Source organism: Dendropsophus ebraccatus, chromosome 4 (genome assembly GCF_027789765.1).
Source record: "Dendropsophus ebraccatus isolate aDenEbr1 chromosome 4, aDenEbr1.pat, whole genome shotgun sequence".
Taxonomy (NCBI): Eukaryota; Metazoa; Chordata; class Amphibia; order Anura; family Hylidae; genus Dendropsophus; species Dendropsophus ebraccatus.
In genome coordinates, this window is record NC_091457.1 from 128580950 (window position 1) to 128603455 (window position 22506).

Sequence of the window (22506 nt, forward strand, 5' to 3'; positions counted from 1 at the left end):
AAGGTATTTTTAAAGTTTCACCATTAGATGTCAGTATTATGTTTTTCTATAGCACAGCTGAAGGTTCTAATGGGTTATAGTTTTCTGTTGTAACATGTGTTCTTGTCATCCAATAGAAAGAGCTCCACTCTCAGCCTATCATCTTTCTTCTTTCCCTTGCACACACTCCTTTTCAACATTCATAGGGTAGATTACTTAGCCCCTGTAGGAAGTTAGTTCTCGTTGGAGAAGCACACACAGAGTCTAGACACAAGTATGTACAGATAGGGTTAGAGACAACCAGTTCTTCTACCACTTTTGCTATATTTACTATGCAGTGCTAAACACTACAAGGGAGAAGAGTCTAGGAACATCCTAGCCCACACCGAGAACACATCTAAAAAGTGCAGGGCAGTATCCTGAGAAACAAGAGGAACAAGCCTGGCTAGGACAAAGCTACGGAGGAGGGTCTACGTATACTATCTCGCAGTGCAGGTAACTGGGACACCCTCGGAAACTTAGCTTCACCCAGATAACCACGACTGGGGCTTGTATCACCCTATTAGGACAGGACACTCGACACTGTAGGGCACAAGGTGGTCAGACAACAGTCTATACACAGGTACAAGCAGTGTCGGACTGGGCCACCGGAAGATCCTCTGGTGGGCCCCTCCCTCCACATACAAACCGTCCGGCAGCTGGGGCCCCCAGACAGTGATGGGCCCCAGCGTCGGACACAGCGCTGCTGCTGGAGGCTGCCACCGGCCAGGGGTGAGCTGGGTAGGCCGAACCCCCCCCCCATCCCCCCAGCAGTTAAGAGGCAGGGGTGAGCTTTCGACACAGGCCGGAAGCTCAAAGCTGCAGCCCCGCAGTGCCCAGACTTCTCTCATGCTCGGTGGTGCCGGTGATGTCACATCATGTGCGCCGCCGAGCATGAGAGAAGTTCAGGCATCGCAGGGCTGCAGCTGTGAGCTTCCGGCCTGTGTCGGAAGCTCACCCCGGCCCCATAACTGCAATGCCAAGCCTGCCTCTACCCCTGTCTCTCCGTCTGCTCCCTCGGGCGCCTGTCTGCTCCCTCGGGGCCCCCAGGCTGCTCCCCTGCTCCCAATGCCCCCCCCCCTCGTCTTCTCCCTCTGCCACCCCTGCTGCTCTCCCTGCCCCTGCAACCCCAGCTGCCCCATCTGCTCCCCCTGCCCTCCATCTGCTCCCCCTGCCCCCCAGCTGCTGCCTCTGCCCCCAGATGCTCCACCTGCCCCCCAGCTGCTCCACCGGCCCCCCCCAGCTGCTCCCCTTGTCACCCCAGCTGCTGTCCCTGTCACCTCAGTTGCTCCCCCTGCCTCACCAGCTGTTCCCCCTGCTCTATCTTCTCCCCCTGACCCCTTTACCCCAGCTACTCTCCCTGCCAGTCACCCAAGCTGACCCCAGCTGCTCCCCCTGCCCCCCATATTCTCTCCCCATCACCCCATCTTCTTTCCCTGTCACCCTAGCTGCTCCCCCTGCCCCCCATCTTCTCTCCCTGTCACTTCAGCTGCTCCCATCACCCCAGCTGTTCCCCCTGCCACCCCCAGCTGCTCCCCCTGCCCCCCAACTGCCTCCCTGCCCCCCCAGCTGCCTCCCTTCCCCAGTCACCCCCAGCTGCTCCCCTTGCCACCCCTAGCTGCCTCCCTTCCCCAGTCACCCTCAGCGTCTCCCCCCCCCCCCAGCTGCCTCCCTTCCCCAATCACCCCCGCTGCTCTCTCTGTCCCCCCAGCTGCATATGAGTTGTGGTCGGAGAAGTCTTCATGATGACTGCACCAGATAGAGACAAAGCAAAAAGTGAGCAAGAATTGGACAAGACCTCACCTGTGAGTCATTAGTAACTGCACTGTAAACACTTCTATAGTGTGCAGAGCCTGGGTACCAATGGGTCAGTGTATGGTGTGTGGTAGTGTACTGACACAGCCCCACGGTCACTACAGTACATTAGTAAAAAACTTTTAAACTGCCTAAGAGCTCCCAGGTCCAAGCCAGGGCTGCAGACTGTCAGTAAATGCTGGGAGTTGTAGTGCCTGCAGCTGTTGTAGTTTGGCCCTAGGTGCATTATGCATTATAGATCTGTGGGGGCTCAGTGCAGGGAAGTGACCCCAAAACATCACTAATAGGGGATAGAACAAAAACATCTCCCCCGATCCCCTATTAGTGTTGTTCTGGGGTCACTTCCCTACACTGACCCCCACAGATCTATGTATTCTTATATGCTACAAAGCATCCAGTGTATAATGCACCTAGGACCCAACTACAGCAGCTGCAGGCACTACAACTCCCAGCATGTACTGACAGTCTGCAGCCCTCAGTATATGCTGGGAGTTGTAGTAAAGTAGTACAATCCTCTGATAACAGCTGGCGCTGTAGACAGATGTGTGGCTGGACCTTCAGGGCTGATGGTTGTCACCCACAGATTGCAGCCACCAGGAGCCTCTGCACACAGTGATTTATTAAAGGGTTGTCCTCTCAGAGACTACAACTCCCAGCATACCCTGACAGCTGTATAAATGTAGGGAGTTCTAAGAGTTTTAGTTCAACTGAAAATGTTATTCACAAGGGATTTGTCACAGATACAGATGAATCCAGGAAAGGAGCGGGTCAGCCTGTCGTGTCTCACTGGTTCTATATTGGTGGGTCCCAAGGATCATTTCCTCTGGTGGGCTCCAGGTACCTCAGTCCGACACTGGGTACAAGTAACTTCTCACTCAACAGTATCTCTTCAAAGTTCCGGTAGAGTGCGGTGCTGCATTGGGTTAGGACTTCCTCTACAAATTCTTCTCTTCTACTTTACTCTACTTTTAGCTCTTCAAGCACCCCTACAACTCCCTCTCTTCTCTTCTACTTCGAGCACCTCATCAAGCACAACCAAATGAAGCACTAAAGTTTATGCAAAGTTTTATCTATTGCTGCGTACTACTGAAAGACTGCACAGTAAAGCTGTTTTATTTTTATATCACTGGGACTCCGTCATATTTTATTGGCACCAGCACCCATACACACTAGCCGCACACCTTGGGTTATTTTCCCCTTATTGTGGGTGGCGGTACCAATAGTCTGGGTGGGTCAATTGCCACTCAGGACTACCGTGACAAGAGCTCAAGGGACCCATCACAACCCAGCAGGCCATTTTCTGGGGAGTACAGCCAGCCACAACACAAAGCAGGTACCAACATCACACCTGTGTGCTGGACTAGCACTGGCGTCACGACAATACCACTTTTGGCTGAGCTGTACAGCAAAACCAACAAAATAGTACGAAAAACCCACCACTGTCCTGTGTGCACAGTAGATGTTCTAGGATGATGTACAGGAGAGAGGAGATCTGTGCCATCCATCAGGCGTCTCTCTAAGGGTGCCTTTACACATACCGGATCCGCTGCGAATTTCACGCTGCGAATTCGCAGCGAAATCTACTGCAGGTCCATTGCCTTGTATTTTCTATGAGAATACATACTCGCAGTGTGATTGACATCCCGCTGTGAGTATGTAAGTTAACCCCCCACAGGTCGGGTCCCGACGTCTGCACATCCCACTCAGCCAATCAGTACGCTGCATGAAATCCACTGCCGATCCAGTATGCGTGAAGGCACCCTAAAAGAAAAAAATGGCAGGAAAATTGCCCCTCAGAAACAACAAGCCGCCCCAACACTTGTTTACATCTGCGGCAGTGTGGCAGTTAGTCACCAGCTTCACCAGACAGTTCAAATCATAACATTCCGTTAAGGCTGCACAGAGGGGGCCTATAACATATAGGGGTGGCCTGCACAGATGGGGTGTATAATATATGGGGACTTCAGAGAGGGGGCTATACCATATGGGGGTGGCCTGCACAGATGGGGTGTATAATATATGGGGAACTGCAGAGAGGGGGCTATACCATATGGGGGTGGCCTGCACAGAGGGGGCCTATAATATATAGGGGGCTGCACAGAGGAGGCCTGTACTATATGAAAGGTTCACAGAGAGAACCCATACTATAGGGGGGCTGCACAGATGGGGGCCTATTATATACAAGGAGCTTAACAGAGGAGACCTATACTATATGGAGGGGCTACAAAGTGGGGCCTATACCTCCATACTGTGACTGGATAACACCGTCATACCAGACCTGACCAATACCACCATACTGTGACTGGATAACACCGCCATACCAGACCTGACCAATACCACCTAACTGTGACTGGATAACACTGCCATACCAGACCTGACCAATACCACCATACTGTGACTGGATAACACCGCCATACCAGACCTGACCAATACCACCATACTGTGACTGGATAACACCGCCATACCAGACCTGACCAATACCACCATGCTGTGACTGGATAACACTGCCATACCAGACCTGACCAATACCACCATACTGTGACTGGATAACACCGCCATACCAGACCTGACCAATACCGCCATATTGTGACTGGATAACACAGCCATACCAGACCTGACCAATATCACCACACTGTGACTGGATAACACTGCCATACCAGACCTGACCAATACCACCATACTGTGACTGGATAACACCCAGGGCCGATTCTGGGGTCCCTCACTAGCAACCCCCCCCCCCCCCCCCCGCCGTAACTGAATCACCCGCGCCTGCACAACCCCCCCCGCCGTAACCGAATCACCCACGCCTGCACCCGCCCCCGCCATAACCGAATCACCCGCGCCTGCACAACCCCCCCCCCCCGGCTGGTCGGCCCTGCAGCCACTAACCTGTCCTGCAGCAGCCGTCCGGTCCCGCCGCCAACGCTCACCGCTGTCCCGCGCCGTCAGTCAGCAGCTGTCATGGCCGCCAACGCTCACCGCTGTCTTCCCGACCCTGCAGCCGCTCACCTGTCCTGCCGCAGCTGTCCCGTCCCGCCGCCAAAGCTTGGCGACGGGACAGCTGTGCCAGGACAGGTGAGCCGCTGCAGGGCCAAGAAAACAGCGATGAGCGTTGGCGACGGGACAGCTGCGGCAGGACAGGTGAGCGGCTGCAGGGCTTCTGTCGTCTGTCGCCTGTCTGCCGCCTGCGCCTCATGGCAGAAATGGTCCTGATAACACCGTCATACCAGACCTGACCAATACCACCATACTGTGACTGGATAACACTGCCATACCAGACCTGACCAATACCGCCATACTGTGACTGGATAACACCGTCATACCAGACCTGACCAATACTGCCATACTGTGACTAGATAACACCGCCACACCAGACCTGAACAATACCACCATCCGCCACCCCACCCCCCTCCAAAAACAAAAAAGGAAAAAAAAATATACCAGATTTACTGGCAAGTCTGGGTGGGAAAAAAAGCAGTTTTTTCCCCCCTGCTCCCTGGTGCTGCCCCCCTGCAAGGTGCTGCCCCAGGCACTGGACCGCGGGTGCCTAGTGGTAAATACAGCCCTGTCTAGGGGGTACCTGGCTATACTAGTGACAGATGTCCTGTGGGCACCTATGTTCTGTAGAGCAGTCACCTAGACAACTGCCTATTGGAAGCGCCTACTTACTGGGGGAACTACTTATGGAGAGCACTTACCTACCTACTATAATACCTGTGTACCTACCAGGGGTTCCCATCTACCTAATAGGGGTGAATGGCATACTTACTTACGGGGACCTATCTACCTTCTTCTTTAAGCGCCCGGAGCACATATCCGGACGGCAGATGCATAGGCCATGGATGGAGATGTGCAGTTCTCTCACCACTGTGACTAGTATATGGACCGCTATCTATGGCCGTGTCTGCTCTATCCCTGAGTCCCTCTATCCCTCTATCTACGCCGCTGAGTGTGGGCGTGGCCTCAGTGACAGCTCCGGCTGGAGGAGGGAGGGGGCGGGGTTTACCGTTCAAACTGTGGGCAGAGTTTGGGCTCTCGGTGCGTTCCGGCCGCTCCATCTCCGCGCTGAGCTGTGTGATATCCCGGACACTGACCCCGGCCGCCCCCCAGCCTGGCACCACGGAGGAGCCGCCTCACGAGCCGGACACCGGCACTGCTCTCATGCATCACGGGGGAAACCTGAACGGTCCAGCGGAGAGGTGAGGAGGAGGTCACCGTGTAACCTGCCAGCGGTGCCCTAACCTGCCCGAACTGCATGATGGGGGTTGTAGTCTCAGCAGCTACAGGTTGTCTGGCCAGCTGTGTGTGTGTATATATATATATATATATATATATATATATATATATATAGTGTACCTGCTGCCACATACATCATGTGCTGTAACATTTACTTAGGAAGAATTTGTGCCACATTCTTTATGAATAGTTAATGGTCTGATCATACATAATGCAGGGTATTTACCAGGGCATGATGCCATCTTTTACCTCTCCAGTGTACACATCAGGTGCCATCATAGTGTGCGGCATCTTCTGTATCATGTGATTGGGGAACAAGTGACAGTGACCCCCAGATGTGGAGACCCATCATCATCATCAGTCTAGCTCTCCAGCTGTTTCAGAACTACGACTCCCATCATCAGCTGTCAGGGTATGATGGGAGGTGTAGTAGCTGTCATAAGTTTTCATTGTTGGAGATCTGTGAGTCAGGACCCTGAACAGTTACCAGGATGAGGGGACCGTCCCTCCCCAGCCCATTCCTGGTCTGGGCCGGACCGGGGTCATGACACGTGCGCTCCGCTCAGCCAGTCAGCGGCCATGGCTACTTTATAACTGTTAAAGGGGTTGTCCAGCGAAAATCTTTTTCTTTCAATTCAACTTGTGTCAGAAAGTTCTATACATTTGTAATTTACTTCTATTAAAAAATCTCAAATCTTCCCATACTTATTAGCTGCTGGATGTCCTGCAGGATGTGTTGTTTTATTTTCAGTCTGACACAGTGCTCTCTGCTGACATCTCTGGCCAGAGCAGGAGAGGTTTTCTATGGGGATTCATAGCAAACGGAGACTGTCTCAGCCAGAGATGTCAGACTGAAAAAAAAACAACACTTCCTGCAGGACATACAGCGGCTGGTGCGGATTCTGCATCTGCAACACCTTATAGTCATTCAAAAAACTCCATCCACATGTACTAGAATAAATTCCACCCATGGGGAACAGAACACTTGTCATACTTTAAGGCATGTGTCCTATAGTGAGCTCCGGGGGCAAAAGGGCATAACCCTATATGTTGTAGAGCGGTGTAACATGAATATAAGTGTGCCACACGCCGAACAACTGGACTATGGTGAGCTATGTGCACGTGACAGCTGCTGCCTCTGTTCCGCCACTTGATCCTCTCTATCCAAAGAGAATTCAGTGTCCCAAGGACCCTAGTGGTTCATGTACTTGGTTATCAATTTGATAGTAATAACGCATAAAAAAAGGAGTAAGAACATTTAAAAGGGTTATAACGGGGGTAGGTAAGCCTGGCTCTCCACCTGTTGCAAAACTACAACTCCCATCATGCCTGGACAGCCAAAGCTAAAGCTTTGGCTGTCCAGTAATGATGGGAGTTGTAGTTTTGCAACAGCTGGAGGGCCAAGGTTCCCTACCCCTTGTTTAGAAAGTTATTTAAAATTGATGGTTTGGCCTTAAAATAGGCCAAAAATAATGGGGATTTGATCAGCTGCTTGAAGGGGATGTGTCATCCATGAACACTGCTTTCTCTTCATTGTTTACACATATCAGAGATTTATACCTGTAGTAGTGGTGGATGTATCTGGCGTTACATCTCAGTCCCATGTACACTTGAATGTGACAAGGCTTTAGCAAATTGTAATACCAGGCATAACCACTACTAAAGGTACGGCGCTGTGACTGATAAACAATCAAGGAAATGCTGCAGCCCCTTTAAACACCTTACTAGTGGGGTGTCGAGTGTTGAACCTGTGTCTGTCTACTAGATAGGAGATCATTCCCAAGGGGCTGGGAACCCCCCTTTAAGTCGATTCTACCAATCATTACATTGTTAGGTTGAATGTTAAATTACAGTCATTTCCTAAACTATATTTATATATTATACACACCAGGGAAGATCAGGCACCAAGGGGCCTGAGCTATTCATAGGATCCAGCTGTACTGTGTGATCAGGAAGAGCAGGGGACACATTGCATCAGCACCGCTCCTGTGTGACTACAGGGATGCTGAGAACGATGTCTGTATCCTGCTGTGTGTGCATGGGGTGTGATGTACCTGAGCCGTCACTTGGATCTGGTCTGTTGTCAAAATATCTGTGTATTTATTAATACATCTATAGAGGATCTTAATATTATTTATTGACACTGAACTCTAGATCCCTATGACTAGTGATTGTCCAGAACATCTTCTTATGGATTACTGTGATGGGACCAGCTGTCTATTTTACTCCCGTTTTCACTTTGTTCAGGTATAATTGGGTCTTCTCATTAAAGGGGATATTAGAAGAACAGCGCCACCCCTTTCTGCAGGTTATGTTTGGTCATGCAACTTGGCTCTGTTCACTTCAATGGACCTGAGCTGCAATACCACACACAAACTCATGCAGCTATGTTTTATATAATCTGTCAGTATAGGAGGGTGCTCTTGGCCCATATATTTACTTCCATGTTCCTCTGGCGGTATATGGCATGTGCAGGCATATGCCACATTATGCAAATATTCTTCCACAGAATTTTTTTTTATGAAAGTGAATGCATAAACTTTCTTTACACCACAGGTTTAGGTTTCCAAAGAAAGCTGAACAGCAGACAGGGCCCAGTGCTTAGCCGAGCGCTTCTGCAAGTGGGAGTCTCAGCACCTAGACCACCACTGATAAAAACTTCTGACATCTCACTAAGGCTGGGTTCACACTGCGTTTTTGCAATCCATTTGTTTTCATCTTTTTTTTTTTTTTTTCAAAAATAAAAGGAGGAAACAAAAAAAACCCGGATGCATTTGTGTGCATTCATTTTGATCAGTTTTTCTATTGACTTCCTTTATAAAAAAAGAAAAGGGATCAAAATTAATTTTTTTAACGGACACAAAAATTAGGTCAACTGCGTTTTTGTGTACGTTAAAAAAACCAATGCATGTGTTATTTTCATCCGTTTTTATGCAAAAAATGGATTGCAAAGATGCAGTGTGAACCCTAAGGTTACGTTCCCGCTAAATTAAAATAAGTTTGCCCTTATTTTTACCTAGTGGCTACATAGCCTTAAAGTTATAGGTGCGCTTTAAGGCTATGTTCACACGCAGTATTTCCATCAATCTTTTGATCAGCCTTTTTTTTAAAGAAACCCAGGAATGGGTTAAAAACACAGAAACTATGCAAATATTTCCATTATTATTTTTCCCTGTCAGTTCCCTTCCTGATTTTGGTTGGAAAAAGTGTGACCAAAAGACTGATGGAAATACTATGTGTGTACATAGCCTAAGGATACATGCACACTAGATAGATTTGCTGTGGATTTTCTGAGATAAAATTAAAGGGCTATTTTAGTGACTAGATTTATGATATATATATTTGTTATATTGAGTGGCAGCAGGAAGGAGTGACGTGGCCCTTCTGCTGCCATCAATGGCCATGTCTGGAACTGCAGGGTTGCAGAAGCCCTGTCTCCAGTTACATATTATTACCATATCATTAAATATCATTCTGCAACCAGTTTTACACAGTTGACTTATTTTGTGCAGAAGCTAAATGTTTCTTCTTATATTTGGGTTAAATTACTGACTTTCATTCATTTTCTGGACAACACCTGCAGCATGCGTTTCTGGCCATGATATGGCTGAGCTGTGTAAAGTAACTGTATAAAAAGCAAAGCATAAAATGTAACAAGTTTTGTTTGCTAATCACATAATGTATCTGTTCCTGTGTGAATCCGTCCTCATACAGTAGGTGATTGTGTCAGATAGGGGTCAGGGGTGACAGCTGGTGTCAGGCAGTGAGGAGCATGTATGGCCACTTTCTTTTAGCCATAGACAGATGATCTGGGTATTTGGCCCAGTCTCTCCGGACTATTGCTGCTCTTTCTAACCCTGTAATTACAAAGTTCTTACAGAAGTTGTAAGTAGTCTACTGTAACCATATCTCGAGATGTCTCTGCCGATGGCTGGAGCTCCATGACTGCTTGTACCTGTTATATACATAGAAGCACAAGCCTGGGGGCAGGGAGGCCGAAGGAAACTTCTGTGGCTGATACAGTCATATGGTGCAGGCCTTTGGCCTAACAAGTCAGCTGTAAGTCTAGTGTCAATGGAATGTATTCTTATCATGGATAAATCTAATATATTCATGTGACTTCCAGTTCAATAGACTTCAGGGCTTATGCACACAGTAGAACCTGAATGACCGTTTTAGTATGACGCTGTAACAAGCGCCGTCCTACTCCGTGTGTACATATGAATTTGGATGAAGCATGCCATTGTTTATTTTATTTTTTTTTGTTAAACGATTTACGCTTACATATGTCATATGAATAACACAGGGTACAGTATAGGGTTCATGCACATCTATAGAGGGCTGATTACAGCTTCATGCAGAACACAGGTAGTATGAGTCCTGATGCTGAGCAATTCAATACCTGGCTGTCTGGTCATGATAAGAGTTGTAGTTTTACAACACATGGAGAGCAGCAGGTTGGTGACCACTACCATAGCGCTACACCATTTACGAGAGCAGAGCAGTAAGAAGAATTAAAAGGCATATTTACACTTGCTGCAAAAGCTTCATTTAAATGCATGTGATATTTTTTCCCTCTGCAGTTGTGCAGTACGACTAAACCTTGCAAATAGGACTGATGCTGTGATCAAGTACCATAACACTGCTCTGTTTGGTGCCTGGTGTTACCATATCAGACTTACTCATACTGTAGTCCTATGGCGTCCATGCCATCCATGCCGGTTATTACTGTAACTGGGTCATGTGATCACCAGTCTTACCCACAGAAAAACACAGTGTTTAATGTGTCAGGGAGATGGTCTGTTCCGGATCCTGTGGATTGCTGTGCCATCGCAGAAAAAATAAAGAATTACACATGCCTCTGCACATTAAAGGAGAAGTCCAGCTAAATTATTTATTAATGTATTGTATTCCCTTCAAAAGTTATACAAATCGCCAATATACACTTATTACAGGACGTTCTTATAAAGTGCTTTTTTCCCTGCACTTAATAAAGCATCAAGGCTTCACTTCCTGGATAAAATGGTGATGTCACGACCGACTTCCAGAGCTGTGCGGGCTGTGGCTGCTGGAGAGGATGATGGCAGAGGGATGCTCAGTGTCCCTCCAGTGCCCTGTCCCCCTGCCATCATCCTCTCCAGCAGCCACAGCCCGCACAGCTCTGGGAGTCGGGTCGTGACATCACCATGTTATCCAGGAAGTAACATCACCATTTTATCCAGGAAGTGAAGCCTTGATGCAGTAGTAAGTGCAGGGAAAAAAGCACGTTATATGTATTTCCCCTAATAAGTGTATATTGGTGATTTGTATAACTTTTGGGGGGAATACAATACTTTAATAAATATTTTCGCCGGACTTCTCCTTTAATGTTTCAGGGAGGTGGTCTGTCCTGGATCCTGTTGCTTGCTGTGCTACTGCAGGAAAAATGAAGCATTGCACATGCCTATGCACATTAACAAGTTGCGTAATGAGAGACCCTCTGTGTACCCACCAAGAGATGATGATACTAAACGGAGGACCCTCTCTTTTAATTTGGAATTGGGTTTTCTAAACTCACCCGCTCCTTTAAAAGTGATTTTGTTTGGAAATATGTGTCGCTCCATGTTGTCCATAGTGATGCCGCGACCACAGCCCATCACCACTGGAGGACATGACATCACTGCAGAAATGGCAGATGGGAGGGGGGGGCTGTGTTTTCAGCAGTCATTTTTTATTAAAATTATTGGGGCAAGCAGGAAAAGGCAAATGTACAATCCCCCTGACTGATCAAAGTTTTCAGCTCTGCCTGACTGACGTGCCGTAAAGGTGCATTAGCCGGAAATCTCTTTAATGTCCTGACATGCATGTATAATACCCTTTTCCTCCTGGGGTCATGTCGCTCCATTCGTGCCACTACGGTTAAGAGATTAACTGTAAGAAAAATAAACATTTCCATTTCCTAGTTACCCAGCAGCCCAGGACTTGTGAGAACCGTGTCGTTCCTACAGCGATGAGACATACTCGCCATTCAGTGCATTTGCATGACTGGGCATGTGTCCTGCTTCAATAATAACCTGGATTAGAAACACATGTCTGGCTGCACCACCGCATGAATACATGGCTTCCGCCTACCAAACAGAAATACGTTTTTTTCGTCCTTAAACTGGAGACTTTGCTTGGCTGGGCCGCATGTGTGAGAAATATGGTATGAAAACGGTTTAAGATGTGTCCATGGTTGAGAAAGTGCTGACTGACTATTGAGTTAAAACAGTACGCTCAGCAAGCAGCCATGTTGTGTCCTCAGTCTATACTTTTAGGTTTTTTGTTTTTTTTTTGTTGTCTGTTGTCTGTGACTATTTTTAGCTTGTGTTCTCGGCATGGGTGACATTACTGCCCCGTCTGTGATTTCTTGATTTTCTGTAATTTGTCACGTTCACTTTACGGTTATCCACGATTAGAAAAAGCGTACTACTTTTTTTTTTGCAAAAACTGTTTGACAGGGTGCTCTGATTGACAGCACGAGAAGCCATTGGCTCCTTGTGCTGTCAGTCGCTCTTAAGGCTGCAGGCACAAGAGGCTGCTGATACTATATGGGGCTGCAGGCCGAAGGGGACCGATATTAAATGGGGGATGCATTGGGGGACTGATACTGTATAGGGGCTTGAGGAGGGTGAGAATGGTGGCTGCAGGGGGTTGGCACTGATTAAATAGGGTCTTGGGGAGGAACTGATTAAATGGGCATGGGGTGGACTGCTAACATATGGGGGCTTCAGGGTGGGAGTGATACTATATGGGTCTGCAGGGGGATGGATATTAAATGGGGGCTGCAGGAGGAGGCTATTACTAAATGGTGGCTGCAGAGGGATCTGATACTATATGGGGCTGCATGGGGGAACTGAACACCATATGGGGGATTACAAGGGGGAGCCTGGTACTGTATGAGAGCTGCAAAGGGAGGAACCTGATAATATATAGGGGCTGCATGAGAGGGGGGGGGACTGCAGAGAGGGTGCTCAGAAAAGCCTGATGCCATATGGGGACTGCCCAGAGGGGCCTCTACTATATAGTGACCTTGTTACTACATAGGGCACATTGGATACCTTACTAAGATGTGTGTGTGTGTGTGTGGGGGGGGGGGGGGGGGGTCATGGTGTGATAGCATTATGTAGTGGTATAATTGGTAATATCTTTCTGTTCAGTACCAGTATGGAGGCAATATGTAATCACTGTATGGTGGTAATATTTATTGGCAACAATGTTATAAAGTAATTATATATGTATTGGGGCAGTTTATACTGTGTGGGGGCACTTTATGGGCATAATACTGTAATTGAAGCACTAAAGGAGGCATTATACTGCATGGGGAAACTTTAGAGTGTGTCCTTAAATGGGTTTATATGCGTAATAAAAATGATTTGCGGTGCCATCCCTTCACAGTATATGTGCGCACTCCCTGTATACATTCTGGTCTCATGTCCTGTTTATTCTGAGATTCTGTGTTTGGGATGGAATTCCGTACAGGGCGCCATCAACCCTAAGGCCAGCCCTGCCTACAGACATACATTTGTAGGGGATGGGCTCTATGTACCACGGGATTTAAAACGCTGACTGTGATTTCAAAGCGCGGCTGACCCCTGCGAGCCGGATGTGATGTCAACATGGAGTAAACATGAGAAAAGCAGCCACAAAGGATGTCTAGGGGCACGGAGGCAAAAAAGGTTGGAAGAAAGGGGTGTCTTCATTTAAAGCGTAACATTTATTGGTAAATCTTCATATACTGTATACTTACATCATATGTTAGAAGGCCAGGTGAATGGTCATTTCCAGGTTGTTACCCTTAATCATGGGTAGTAACGTGAAACATTTCAGTTGTCTGGTTTCCCAATGTTGGACATTCACTTTTATAAGGATTTGCTAAGAAAAGATAATTTTTAACCAAATACATGGGCTGCTGGATATCCGGAATTGTATATGGTCTACTTGTGCTGCCTGCCCCAGCCTATCCGTATACAGGTGGCTTCATGTTGGAATTAGTGGTGAGCTGTTCAGCTGCTTTACTGTGTATATAGTGCAGAATAGGCTATTAATAAAGAAAAATTTAGATGTTCTTGTGTATACCTGTTTAGCTGATGTGACAGACGTGGATTTTCAGCCATCATGATTCCTATTTTATTACTGATATAGATTTCTAATGTTCCCTACATTACCCCTGTGTTATTAGTGCAGTTCACTTAGGGTCCGTTCACACATACAAGATTCGCAGCAGATTTGATGTTGCAGATTTGATGCTGTGTTCAGTTATTTAGATGAAATCTGCTGCAGATCCGCTGCGGATCCGCAGAATAAAATAAGCTGAGGATCCAGTACGTGTGAACATACACTTAATCAGCTTACTGTCCACCTGGTAAAGTGCTTAGACTCATAAGTGGGTTTGTATTAGTTGACATCACATGCAGTTTCAGGCTATGTTCACACTGCGTATGAGTCCTGCCGTAGTGCGAATCGCAAATATACGCACGTAGTTTTGAGGTTGATGCGTTCGCTTGAAAGTATACGATATCCGGCCACACAATGCACACTACGTATGAGCTTACGGCCGGATCGTATACGGCGCCATGAAAAATGAACAAGACCATTGTTTGAGGACGGAAATGTTGAAACTCACGGCCGTGGATTTCCATGCGGTCCCGTACGAAGTACTTATTTCAGCCAAATTTAACTTGATTTTTCGATCCAAAAGGTTCTGTGTGGTTTACGGGGCTGGGCGAAGATTTCCAAGTAAATGACCTGTTTCAGATTGCTTCGAAACAAGCTAGGGAAGCACAACTGTACTACGGGCGTATGTTCGCGGTGCGTACGCATCCGGCCGCATGCCGATTTTTCCCACGCCCATAGTTTCAGCCGCACATGTACGGCAGCGTACGAAATGCAGCCGGACTCATACGCAGTGTGAACATAGCCTTAATGCGTTTTCTTATAAATATTGCCACAAAGTGAAAGTGATTTCACTGGTGCTGGTGTTACTAAAGATCATCCTGGCGGGTACTGGATGATCTTCATTTCTGGTGAATTTGGATTTTGCCGCATCCGTGTGCGCCCGCATCCCAATTCACCGCAGCACACAATAGAGCGTGCAGCCAGAGTGGAATCCTGGCCGGAATGTATACTATGTGTGTATGCTCCGGACGGGATTCCATTCATTCATATACAAGGTATGTTTTGTATAAATCACGCCCGTTGTTGCAATTTGCAACAACGGCCGTGATTTATACAAAACATACATTGTGTGAACATGGCCTTAGTAAGTGTACTCACTGCACTTACTGACAGCATCTCCCTGTGTACCTTATAGAGCTTAAAGTGTCCCTGTCATTATAACTTTCAAAATCTAAATCAACAGTAGATGTGACATAAAGCAAGTTTGCAATTTACATTCATATTTTTTATATATTTTTTTAGTTATGGAAAACAACGGCACCTGTTTTCTGACTCTTTTTTTATTTTTTTCTCGAAAAACAGGAAACAGTCAGAAAACAGTAAGTCCTGTTTATCCCAGGCCATCTGAGCGCTCACAGAGAGTAGACAGTCATGTGACTGATGGACATATTGAGCCGTGACTCTCTGCACTGGCCGGAATTCCTGTGTTTAGTCTGTTTTTTTTTTTCAACCAGCACAAGTCAGAAAATCTGCCTTCAGTTGACTGGACCTGGATTTCTGGTAAGTATAACTTTGTTTTACAGCAGAACAACAACAACAAAAAAATTTATATTGCAAACTTGCTTTATTTCACATTTACTGATATTGATTTAGATTTTGAAAGTTATAACGACATGGACACTTTAAATCAGACTCCCCTCCTCCAGGCTGTGCTGCCCTGCTCTGTGGTGAGTCTGTCTATAAGATGGCCGACATGGAGCAGCATGTGACCATGCCCCATCCCCCAGTCTCCTTCGTAGGCATATATAGGCTCAGTGATGCACACTGGGGGGCAGGGCATGGTCACATGCTTCTCCATGTCGGCCATCTTATGGACAGCACCCCTTTAACCATCAGTGACAAGTATTAGGTTGATGGGATCTGACAGCAGAGCAGCCAGATTCCCACTATCTAACATTTATCACTTACACTCTGGGTAGGTGATACACGTGTATGGTATTACACGTGTAAGGATTTCAAAGGATACAAGTTTAGTTTTGTCATCCAGAAATATTTGTTGATGATAATCTACGATTACATAATGTTCTGTAATGTACAGTCTGGTTCCTGATGACACGACAGAATGATGGGTACAGATTTTGATGGTGTCAAGTGACATTATAATTTAAGAGCACACTTGCAGGGAAGCATTGCGTGTCTTGATGTGGTTGCTGGGTAAGGCGGTGAAGCTGGGCATGTTCCTGCCAGCTGGCTCAGTGCAGGAATCAGCTGTGATGGGAGAGGCAAATGCTATTTTATAACAAGGACTAAACTCCAGATACAGAGGAGATGTGAACAGAATAGGGGGCCCTAGGATAGTTACATTAGGGTCTCTATTGACCCAGGTGGGCAGAATGGTTTGCTACATTGTTCTACCCAGTTACAGGAGTGATTACAGAAGGAACAAACACATAAAACTCACTTATAATAGTTCCCCTTTAAGGGGATGGGTATTAGTAGGTTAGACTAATCTAACTGCTGATAGCCCCCCAATGCGCATGGGGTGCCCAGGAGGAAGGCATGTCTTTGCCTTTCCCGTGCAGTTAGTAGTTGAATCCACATACTTCCTCATAGGCACCCTGTGCACATTGTTAGATTCCTCTAACCTGCTAATAGTTCCCCTTTAAGTAAATAGTTTAACTTTTTCATATGTGCCCCCCACTGGTCAGAGCAAAGAGTCAGTACAGTGGTGGGAGAATTCTCCTGATCAGTTGAGGTCTGAACACTCAGATCCTGAATGATCAAAACATTTCATATGTCCCTATGACAACATTTTTGGAAATGACAGTGCCCAATTTAAACATTTTTGTTTGCCAAAAAAAACTCCCTAAATTTAAAATTTTTATACAATTTATACTTCGACAATAGTGGGGAGATTAATTAAATATGGTGTAAAGTGAAACTGGCTCAGTTGCCCCTAGCAACCAATCAGATTCCACTCTTTATTTCTCACAGACGCTTTGGAAAATGAAAGGTGGAATCTGATTGGTTGCTAGGGGCAACTGAGCCAGTTTCACTTTACACCAGTTTGATAAATCTCCCCCCTAGGTGTTTGTTTTCACAGGGAACTACATCCTGCGTCCGTCAGACCTTGAGGAGAGGTTATAGGTAGGGATGGTCCGAACCTGGCGAGGTTCGGGTTCGTATGAATCCGAACGCTCGGCAGCAGATTCCCGCTATCTGCCCGCTCTGTGGAGCGGGCGGATACAGCGGGAGGAACGCCTGGAAAACTGGGATACAGCCTATGGCTATGGCTGTATCCCAGTTTTCCAGGCGGTCCTCCCGCGGGCAGACAGCAGGAATCATTACCGAGGGTTCGGGTTCGTATGAACCCGAACCGAACTCGGTTTGGACTATCCCTAGTTATAGGTTTGCAACTGCTGCAGCGCTACAAGTTGGGGAAACCGAGTATATAGTTAGGATACACAGCAGTAGTAATGAGGTGCCTATATATATATATATATATATATATATATATATATATATATATATATATATATATATATATATATATATATATATATATATATAGCCATGTCCGGTTCCGGCCTCCACAAATGTATCTATGTATCAGAGCTAATCAGACGTGTTCTCTGGTTAATCCTAAGACTATGTTGAATCTGGCTCCGTCCCCATGAAGGAGGTATTTAAATCCTTCTGTGATCGTTCTGATTGAAATAAGATAGTATCCTATTACTGCAGCGGCAGAAGATTCTTCTTCCAGCTCAATTTATTACTTTGGGATAAACCACTGAGCGACTTTAATGAAGGTTTCTCTTGAAGAATGCGGCTCTCTGGTCATTTGAGAAATGCAGATTTTTTTTGCTTTGTGGTTCCTTGTTAAACAAGGACAGGGTATGTTTATGGCTATCATGTTTTGCTGCCGGGCTTATATAACACAAGCAATAGCGATTTTGGGTTTTGGAGGACAGCTGGATTCTTTTCTTAGCAGAATAAATAAAGTGAAGAGGGCATTTCTTAAAGGTTTTGTTCTTTTTGGTCATCCCCTGTCAGTATGCCCTCATAGGACATAAGGATATCAGAAAAACTTATCAGCTGCTGTATGTCCTGCAGAAAGTTGTGTACTCTTTCCAGTCTGACACAGTGCTCTCTGCTGCCACCTCTGTCCATGACAGGAATTGTCCAGAGCAGAAGAAGTTTTCTATTGGAATTTGCTACTACTCTGGACAGTTCCTGACATGGACAGAGGTGGCAGCAGAGAACACTCTGTAAGACTGGAAATATACCACTTCCTGCAGGATCAACAGCAGCTGATAAGTACTAGAAGACTGGCGTTTTTTTTAATAGAAGTACTTTACAAATCTGGATAACTTTCTGACACCAATTGATTTGAAAGAAAGTTTATTTGGCTTGAGTTCCCCTTTAAGCTCTGTTCACATCTTTAACAACTTGCTCTTTATCATTGCATTAATCTCAATTAATCATTCAACTTGTGCCCAATTGGTGCCATTGACTTCCAGTGGGGTTTGTCAGGTTTTGGTCCTATTGCACTGGAAGCTGTATTAGTCTTCCATTTAAATGTATTTAAAGTGCCAACAGAGGCAAAAAAGGAGCCATGAACAGCAGTGTGACAATAGCCTTAGCTGGAGACCAGTCAAACTATTCTCTCACTTGCTCAGTCAGTCAGTCAGTCAGTCAGTCAGGTCACAGCTTAATATTGAGGACCATGTAAGAACACTGATGGGTTGCTAGCTGCAGATTCAGGCTTCCCCTTTAGCAGTCATCTTTCCTGGGCCCTAACAACTGCCCCCAGTACTCTGATGCACCCAGGACTTATGTTATGGCAGAATAAAGGGACCAGGCAGCAGTAGATCATACAGTACAACAAGTATCAACTTCAGAAGCAACACTACAAAACTTGCTAGTAGTAAGCTGGATGGCTTGAATACATGACTGGATGGCTTAAATGAGTACAAACAGATGGAGGGTAGAAAAGAAACAGGACAAGTCTATGTAAAGGAAAACAAGCAGAGAACACCAGGACCCGGGAAATCAATACCCATAACTCCACCTGGGAAACTTTCCGATAGAAAATAATTCACTTTCCAATCCCAAGTACTAAACAAAAAGACAGGCCGACAAACAGATACAGAGCACATGGGCAGCAGTAAGACCATAAGGCCATGTCCACATGCTGTAAGAGAACGGCCGTTCCGTGACCCGGCCGGGTCACGGAACAGCCGGTCTCTGAAGAGATCATCCCAGCCAGTACTGCAGTACCGGCCAGATGATCTTTCAGGCCGCAGAGTTTCCCACAACACGAATTAGAGCGTACGACTGGAGCCGCTCGCTCTATTGTGGGAACTGACAGGACATGTCATTTTTCTACGGCGCCGCGAGTATACCATACACTCCGGCCGGGATCCCATAGAGCACAAGGCAACGTATCTATTCGTGAAAAGTCCGACCGTTATTGTCGATTGCAGTGGATGACAGTGTTTGGTGTAGGTAAAAACGTAACTTTTATTCCTCCGTTAAAACAATGCAGTAACATTTCAACTCAATGTTTCAAGTCTTTTCAAACCCAAAAGAGTCAAAACGTCACTGCGTTGTTTTAATAGAGGAATAAAAGTTACCTTTTTAATCTGATACGTTTGGGCCAATGGGGATCCGCGGCCTGGGTGAAATCTGCATCTACGGGGAAGCCAGTTCTGGCCCTATGGCTCCAAGTGCTGCTGATTACCAAGTGTCTTGACTGTATGAGTTTGAGGTAAAAACCATACATTAACTGGTTGTCCTTGGACCATACTAACCACTGCATACAGGGACCACCACCACCAGACCTGTAATTATGGAGGAACTCCGACCCAATCGTCTGGCTATCACAAATTGTCTGCTGTCACAGTTGCTCAGATCCTTTCATTGTCCATTTTTACGTCTTCCAATACATCAACTTCAAGGCCTGACTGTTTTCTTGCACCTAGTATATCCCACCCATTGTCAGGGATTTTATTGTGACAGCTTATCTGTGTATGTGGTGAATAAGGGCAATCAGGTTAAACTAGTAAAGTGAGTTTTGAGCAATTGTTTTTGGAAATAGCAATGTAAAAGTCACAATTACTTTTATGTCTTGTTAACCTTTTCATCACTGGGGTCTCCCATGCTGGTGTTTCCAGGACTGCTGTGTTCACAGAATGCCTTTTTTTTTTTTTTTGGCAATTTGGTGGCTGTTTTTTTGAAAGGCCGTCATTTGCATAACACTGTGTGTGAACATAGCCGCTAGATGAAATTTTAGCAACTTGACAGATGTAGTGAATTCAAGGACTACCATTTATTTGTTTATTAATTATTATTATTATTATTTTTATTTATTGTAGATATTTTAGCCGTAAATTCTCTTTAAATCGTTCTCCCTTACATATTTTATACATGAGGTAAAGCAATGGCAGTGTGATTATACATTACACTTGCTATATAAGGCCAGCTGCTCATAGACACAGGACTTTGGATTTATGAGCTGTCGCTGGGTACTGTCAGGCTATGGAGGCAATAACACTGCATGGTGCTCATTCGCTCCTGGACTCTTTCTTGTCCCGGGATTTCCTCTGTAAATATTATTGTAAACCTGGAAAGTTTTCTTTAGGCGGTCGTAGATTGAGAATTTTTTTTTTTAATGTATGGTAAATGCTCTTTGCAATGATGTTAGATGACAGTATGACATAGTTGGTATTTAGATAGCAACAAAGGCCAGCGTGCGTTTTTCTTTTCTTTTTTTGGTGAACATGTAAACTTGATTTTATATTCACCCTGCTCTTTATAGAAGATGGCCGTGATCATGCGAGATCGCTAAGAAATATCGCTAAGAAAAGCCGCAGTCTGTTAGCCAGCATGTTAAACCATCATTGTACCACTTTACATACTACAATAATATTTTATTATATTCTATTATTATTATTTAAAAAACAAACAAACATAGAACTCTTCTTGGTTTAGAGATACCCTAAAATGGGTGCTCTCGCCCTACGGAGAGTGAGCCCTATGCTAAAACTATGTTTTTTTAATTAAGACCGAATAACAGAAAGTATACAGGAAAGAATCTACTTTTCCTATACATTTGATGCATCCCTAGCAAAAATTGCATCAGAATAGCTTTTTAAAAAAAAAAAAAAAAAAAAAAATTCATTCTTTTCTCATTTTCCATTTAACAAAAACATTGTAACCAAACAGCATTTTTTTTCTTTAAACTACCCCACGGATTTTTTCAGGAATTTTTTTTTTCATGGTGTAGTCATTCATATCCAATCAGTTGGGGTTCTGTTTCCAGCACCCCTAAATCATCTGATTCAAGGAGCTGCTGTGTTTATGCCAGTCCTATAGCCTTTTCACTTCCTAGCAGGCACAGCTCCATACTGCAGCTGGTCCCATTCACTTCAGTGGGATGAGTAGCTATTAGAGATGAGCGAGCATATTCAAGTCCAATCCCAATCGTTCGGCATTTGAATACCGTTGGATGCAGCCCTAGAGAGTCCAGGAAATGGATACAGGCTATGGCTTCCAGGAATCCCTGGGGTTGCATCCAACTTCTTCAGTCACTGGTATTCAAATGCCGAACGATCGGATTTCCAAACTGTAATAACAACATTATGCTGAATTTGTTACATACAGAATTTAGTGTACGGGACTTTAGCCCTATTGATAATGATGGCCCCAATTTATGATCATGCTCAATATTTGTGGCCGTCATTATCGATAGATGTCATTTCGAGCTAAAGTGCCCTTGTGGGAACATGGGGGAGGTTCATCAAACTGGTGTAAAGTAGAATTGTTACAGTTGCCCCTAGCAACCGATCAAATTCCACTTTTCATTCCTTACAGATTCTTTGGAAAATGAAAGGTGGACTCTGATTGGTTGCTGGGGCAACTAAGACAAATCTACTTTACACCATGTTTGATAAATTTCCCCCAATTCCTTTCATTGTAATCTGATCTCACAAGGAAACATATGTCTGTATAGAAAATGGCCGTAGATGCATAAATCTCAGCTGTGTGTAACTGCTTATGAGTGCACCTCCTGGAATAGCTCTCCCCTGTTCTGCTGACTGAATTCATTAGCATTAGTTAAGTACTTGCTATTCTGTGATTTAGGCGGCACCTGATCCCTGCCCTGGCACAGCATCACTCATTGCAAGCTTCCTGCCAATCTAATCAAAGAAGCATTGCTTGTACTATTCTAGGTTAATATATGATGTATTAGGGTGACCCGCTATCCACGCCCGACACACCCCAATTTATAAATAAAAA

At 45.6% G+C, this 22506-nt stretch overlaps 1 protein-coding gene across 1 annotated transcript in view; it reads left to right on the plus strand.

Moving 5' to 3' along the window:
• Nucleotides 1–5838: 5838 nt before the first annotated feature.
• The window catches only part of ARHGEF3 (Rho guanine nucleotide exchange factor 3), a 220109-nt gene continuing 203441 nt past the window's right edge, over nt 5839–22506 (plus strand). The window contains exon 1 of the mRNA XM_069967001.1: nt 5839–6032. Coding sequence (XP_069823102.1) covers nt 5995–6032 — 38 coding nt within the window. The 5' untranslated portion in view covers nt 5839–5994. The remainder of the gene's footprint in view (nt 6033–22506) is intronic.